Source organism: Oncorhynchus mykiss, chromosome 12 (genome assembly GCF_013265735.2).
Source record: "Oncorhynchus mykiss isolate Arlee chromosome 12, USDA_OmykA_1.1, whole genome shotgun sequence".
In the NCBI taxonomy this organism is placed as follows: domain Eukaryota; kingdom Metazoa; phylum Chordata; class Actinopteri; order Salmoniformes; family Salmonidae; genus Oncorhynchus; species Oncorhynchus mykiss.
Genome location: NC_048576.1, coordinates 62,199,740 through 62,206,007, shown reverse-complemented (window position 1 = coordinate 62,206,007; position 6,268 = coordinate 62,199,740). Strand labels below are relative to the sequence as shown.

The 6,268-nt window shown below is 43.3% G+C and overlaps 1 protein-coding gene across 1 annotated transcript; it reads right to left on the bottom strand.

The window, feature by feature from the left end:
- Positions 1 to 714: 714 nt before the first annotated feature.
- Positions 715 to 4,658, bottom strand: zgc:193811 (uncharacterized protein LOC559801 homolog). The gene is made up of 5 exons (XM_036938009.1): positions 4,253 to 4,658; positions 3,367 to 3,546; positions 3,140 to 3,256; positions 2,722 to 2,816; positions 715 to 2,473 (listed from the first exon to the last, which is right to left on the bottom strand). Exons 1-5 carry the CDS (start codon positions 4,352 to 4,354, stop codon positions 2,098 to 2,100), a joined length of 870 nt encoding a protein of 289 aa, XP_036793904.1. The 5' UTR covers positions 4,355 to 4,658; the 3' UTR covers positions 715 to 2,097.
- Positions 4,659 to 6,268: the final 1,610 nt, after the last annotated feature.

Genomic DNA, 6,268 nt, shown 5'->3' with positions numbered 1-6,268 from the left:
GTCGCAATACGCTGAGAGAGGTTGGACTGAGGGCTTGTAGGCCTGTTGTGAGGCAGGTCCTCACCAGACATCACCGGCAACAATGTCACCTATGGGCACAAACCCACCGTCACTGGACCAGACAGGACTGGCAAAAAGTGCTCTTCACTGACGAGTCACGGTTTTGTCTCACCAGGGGTGATGGTCAGATTCGCATTTATCGTCGAAGGAATGAGCGTTACACCGAGGACTGTACTCTGGAGCGGGATCGATTTGGAGGTGGAGGGCCATCATGGTCTGGGGCGGTGTGTCACAGCATCATCGGACTGAGCTTGTTGTCATTGCAGAAAATCTCAACGCTGTGCATTACAGGGAAGACATCCTCCTCCCTCATGTGGTACCCTTCCTGCAGGCTCATCCTGACATGACCCTCCAGCATGACAATGCCACCAGCCACCATTCCCGTTCTGTGTGTGATTTCCTGCAAGACAGGAATGTAAGTGTTCTGCCATGGCCAGCAAAAAGCCCGGATCTCAATCTCATTGAGCATGTATGGGACCTGTTGGATCGGAGGGTGAGGGCTAGGGCCATTCCCCCCAGAAATGTCTGGGAACTTGCAGGTGCCTTGGTGGAAGAGTGGGGTAACATCTCACAGCAAGAACTGGCAAATCTGGTGCAGTCCATGAGTAGGAGATGCACTGCAGTATTTAATGCAGCTGGTGGCCACACCAGATACTGACTGTTAGTTTTGATTTTGACCTCCCCCTTTGTTCAGGGACACATTATTCCATTTCTGTTAGTCACATGTCTGTGGAACTTGTTCAGTTTATGTCTCACTTGTTGAGTCTTGTTATGATCATATAAATATTTACACATGTTAAGCTTGCTGAAAATAGACGCAGTTGACAGTGAGAGGACATTTATTTTTTTGCTGAGTTTATTTTATAGAGCTGCCAACAACCTTTAATTAATGCACAGCCTGATATTCAAATACATGTTCAGATAAATTATAGAATCTGGGCAAGTCACATGCAACACAAATACAGGTAGTTACTGTATATTAGTGTAACTATTAAATCCATTTTTATTTTCTGCAGATAAATTATGTTGCACTTAGGCCTACACACACAAATACACAGATGTGGTAAGCAATGATTCTGTCAGTTTAGGCTGTACATCTCTGACTTGCTCATCTGAATGCTCTCTCTGTTGTTTTCGCTCTCTCTCCCCGACCGTAGATCTACCTCTCTTTCTGAATTGGCGCTAAGTGCACATCATTCCTAATGTATTTGTTACTTCTATGTATTAACCTCCTTATTTGCCCCAACATGCCAGATGGAAGAAGAGAGACAGAGTGAGAGGGAGAGAGAGAGAGAGAGAAAAGAGATTGAGTAGAGTTGTATAAACATACGTATGTTTATCTAACCCTACTCCATCTTTTCCTCTCTCTCTCCCTCCATCTTTCTCTCTCTGTCTCTCTTCTTCCGTCTGGCATGTTGCCGGAGGGAGGAACGAGGGGGAGGAGAGTGAAAGAGCGAGAGAGCAGGTGGGCGGAAGAGAAAAAGGCAGAAAGGACGGAGGGACTCCAGTGGATTCTGAGGGTAATTTGTGAGATGATGCCAAAATAACCTCTAACCTACTCAGCATTTCTCTCTTCCTGACACACGCACACACATACATACATACAGTCATTGTTTACAGTATACTGCCCTGGTCTATCTCTCTCTAGCTCCAGACTGAAGGACCCCCTAAACATAGATATTGGACCCGCTTAGCCCACTCCCATTAAAACATTAACAATAAGAAACACTCATGTCCAAACTGATCTCAGCTCAGCCTTCGCAGCCTTTTTCATACAACTCCCTGAAATATGTTGTGTCCCTTGGGACCCTGTGATCATGCATCACTGGTGGTGATTGATAAATCAGTCCTCTTCAAACCCTACCTGTTTATTGGGCCTTTGATAAATAGTCACAAAAAAACACTGGGACGGTTGACTCCAAAGTGGGGTCATGGTCCTTGTATAGTTTAGATCGCACTTGGTGACATCTGGAAAAATACACACATGTAGTTGTCTTTCTGATACACACACACGCACCAGCACGGTCCGGCACGGTCTCAGACCAGTACGGTCCGGTTCCCCCCATAGACACGATTCTCTGTCAGGTACATTTTGGGGACCTCCACGATGTCCCTGAGAAGCCCTCTCTTAGCTCCTCCAGCACCAGTTTCAGGCCCGGGTTGTCGCCAGTCTGGGATTGCAACAGGCGAGGGACCAGAGGGAGCAGGGTGAGGGGCAGGCACACGGAAGCTGTCCCTGTACAGGCTGTGTTTCCCTCCAAAGGGTAAGGGCACAGAGGGGCGGGGCAGCCAAGGGTGGCAGGACATGGTGGGAGGGGCTTTGTGGCCCGGCAGGCGGCTGTGGGTGGAGCTCTTCTTCAGGCTAAGGTAGGAAGAAGGGGCTTCCAGACCAGAGATAGGGGCAATCTCTGACCTGAGGAGAGAAAAAAAGGTGAAAGGTAGGGGAGAGAGGGATACGACACACACAAACACACACTACCCTCTAGTGGCGAAATAAAGGAAATACACACACACATATATACATACAAACATACACACACACACACACACACACACACACACACACACACACACACACACACACACACACACACACACACACACACACACACACACACACACACACACACACACAATCACACTTCTCTGGTGTAGTGGTACCTGCTAAAGCGCCTGTAGTATGCATGAGCTGTGCTGACTAAAGGATCTGCTGTCACAGTCGGGGTCTGGCCTGGATCAAGCTGTCTATAAAGTGCCTGAGAGAAGATATACAGATCTGTTAGAATACAGGTTGGACATTCATTCATTCATTTAGTCTCACCTTTCCACTCACACATTCAACTGGCTCCATTGTTTACTTTTGAAAGGTAGATGTATTCACAATTTCCATTTCACAAATTGAGAGAAGTTAACTTAACATTGGCTTCAGTTAAAAATGTTTTATTTAAATCCATGCTTATTAACTAGACCTAAGTCCATGTTAAGTGTACTTATCTGAATTGGGCCCTATGTCATTATGTCAGAAAATGAAATATTTCCCAATATTATTGTCAGTTTGTCTGTCAGTTTGTTTGTTTACCAGCAGGGTGCAGTAGTGGTCCAGCAGGGGGCCATGTGGAGCAGCCTGGCCCCTGTAGCTGCCCTGCATTTCACTGATTGGCTGAGAGAGCAGGCGCACTGTCCCACAGTCCCGGAGCTGGGGGGGGGGGGGGGACGACGACGACGACATACACACACAACCATCAGGTGCTACCTTTGAATGAAGACACAGACACACACATACACACTCAATCGCTCTCTCCTCACCTGTTGTGCCAGCTCATTGAGGAAGTGTGTGTTCCAGTGTGGAGGGGCACGTGGGTGCAGTGTGTTGGCCAGGGGCCCCGTCTGAGGCTTCTTGTCGTGCTCCAAGCGTGAGGTGACAGAGAAGTGACTGCTGGTGGACACCAGGGGAGAACGCTGGAACAGAGGGGGCAGAGATGCACCCTGAAACACACAAGATGTGTGTGTGTGTGGAGAGTGAGAGAGAAGCCTTGTTTATACCTGGTTCTATCATGCATCCTTTGTCCTAATCTTGTCCACATTCTGATTGTACCCACATTTTTCAGACAGGGTAGACTATTAAAAGACGCATTGGGATCTGATTATGATCAGATCTCCTTGACCACTTTTGGAGGAAGTCAGGCACACATTGGGTCTGAATATCTTACAAGTGTAGACAGATCTGGACTGTGAAACCATGTAAATCATCATTATCCCAAAATCATTGAGAGGTGGCACTATTGATTTATGGTATCAATGTGTCTTAAAAAAATGTATATAGCAATATTATTTTGAAAGAATAGCTGTCAAATAATTTGCATACAGGAAATCTGGTCACAATGCTGACAGTGGATATATGAGACACATTTTAAGACCATATTTCTGAAAATGTGCACACAATCAGAATGTGAACAAGATCAGGACATGCTAGCTCAGGTATAAACGAGGCTAGAGAGAGTGGGTGTAAACACGTTTAAAAACTGATAATCATAAAATAGCCTATAGCCCATAGATGGTGAAAAATATAGCTGCTGAAACACAAACCTACCGAGCCACATCTCTTACTAAATTTATAAGACTTATAATCAGAATTCTTTGAATCTTTGTTAGGCCTAATTCAAATTGTAAATCGTCTTCCTCTTAAACCTACCTTGTGACTCTCCACATAAAAAGGCAAGGTCTGCATATACATATGGCCGACACCTGCACTTGTCTGTCCCAGCTCTCGCCTGTGTCCCTTCCACAAAGCCATTGGATTGATGTGACAGTTGACCCAACAACAGGAACTCCCTGTTCACTTAGCTACTAAAATACCATATGTTTACATGAAAAAAAATATGTTTACATGAATGAAGAAAACGAGATATCACACATGTATACGCATGTTCTTCAAATCAGCAAAAAAGGAAAGACAACACGACAGGAGCTTCAACAGTGCTTGAACATTATGCTTTGTTTTGGTAATATCGTCATAGATACCGTAGACGCTACCAGCGCAAATTCTGCGCGCGCACACACGTCACTCAATGGACAAACAACAATGGACTTGTATTTAATTAATTTGGTCCATTCAACAACAGAGCGATACGAACCTTGTTTCAGCAGGATGTTGTATCTATACCATATGTCATGCCGTATTGGAATGGATTTATTGATAATATATGTTGGAAAAAAGTTTGGATGTTGCCACACACATACCTACCTACTTGTTAACAAAATTAAGGAAGTTTCCTTTAATATTATTCATAAATATTATCCTGCCAACCAATATATGAAGAAGTTTAAGGAAAACATCAACTCAAATTGCTCCTTTTGTAATGACCACCCAGAAACAGTGTTGCATCTTTTTTGACATTGTATTCATGTAAGAAAACTGTGTTAAGACATCAGTAGATTTATAATTGAACACATTTCTGAAGATTTTACACTATTGCGGAGAGATGTACTGCTTGGATTATTTACATACAATGAAATAAGATGAAACATTTTTATGTAATTCATTTCATGATTCTTTTGGCCAAATGTCATGTACACACATGTACATTTACAAACAAACACAAAACATTTTCTTACCCTACAAAAATAAATTGAACTGTATTTTAAGACAGTTAAATACTCTACTAACAAAAAAGCTGTTAGAATTGTAAGTGTATGTGTCCTACCTAGGTCCTTGTGTAATTGTAATGTGATATTGTACCCCCTAGCTCCATTGTCCATTGTATGTAGTCTATATGTACTTGTGTTCCCTCATGTACTTTCTGTGTTGATTTGTTAATAAAAAAATGTAATTAAAAAATTAAAACAACTTTTTTTAAATTAAATGTGGCCATATTCTCAACACAATTTTGCACGATCTGTTTCAAAACACCTTTATTTGTTTATTTATTGAAATCAGTGAAATGATTGTAATTCAGTTCATACAGAAGCAGGTTTGTTTAGTCAACAATTGGAAACAAAATAAACATTCTACAAGTGACAATATTTATTTACAAACACCAAGACAGACAGATGTGAATATTATGTGTGGTACGACGCGTGCTGTTAGTCGTACTGTACGTTGTTATGGTTTACGACATTGTGCTGCTTTACAGATTAATGGGTTGTCAGAATGAGTGGTATATGTCATTCATTACACGACAGAGTGATGTACAATGTGAAACTGTGGCGTTCTTTGACAGCTAAGCTAGATATAGCATTGGCGACGAAGATGGCTGAATTTAGTTTACCACAACCAGCACCATTCCTCGTCGTGCTTGGCGAACCTCCAGTCCCGTGGAATAACTGTCTTGAAAGTTTTAACACATCTCAAAGATGTGGATTTTTCTAGAATTTCAGACAAGTGGAGGACAGCACTGCTCCGTCACTGCCTCGGTACAGATGATTTTCAGAGCGCTTGGATCGGCTCCTACAATTCACCGGTGCAGTCAGCATCCTACTGAACCACTTCGCCGGGAAAGAGCGAGTGCTCCTCCGACGCTACCGGTTATGGAAAAGACACGGACGCCCGGGTGACTGCATTCAAAGCAACATGGCTAATCTGAGGGAATTGGCTAGCTCTTGTAACTAACTATAGGCCAGTTCAATACGAGATCAGTTGATAGAGGGGATGTAATGTGAAAAGACAAGGAGAAACTGCTTTTGGAATCGAATAATTTACAACTTGATG

Excerpts from the sequence above, each read along its gene's own strand:
- zgc:193811 (XM_036938009.1), bottom strand. The coding sequence starts at position 4,354 with ATGGCTTTGTGGAAGGGACACAGGCGAGAGCTGGGACAGACAAGTGCA. Across the intron at positions 3,257-3,366 it reads TCAATGAGCTGGCACAACAG|CTCCGGGACTGTGGGACAGT; the intron begins GTGAGGAGAGAG and ends CCCCCCCCCCAG. Across the intron at positions 2,817-3,139 it reads ACCACTACTGCACCCTGCTG|GCACTTTATAGACAGCTTGA; the intron begins GTAAACAAACAA and ends ATCTTCTCTCAG.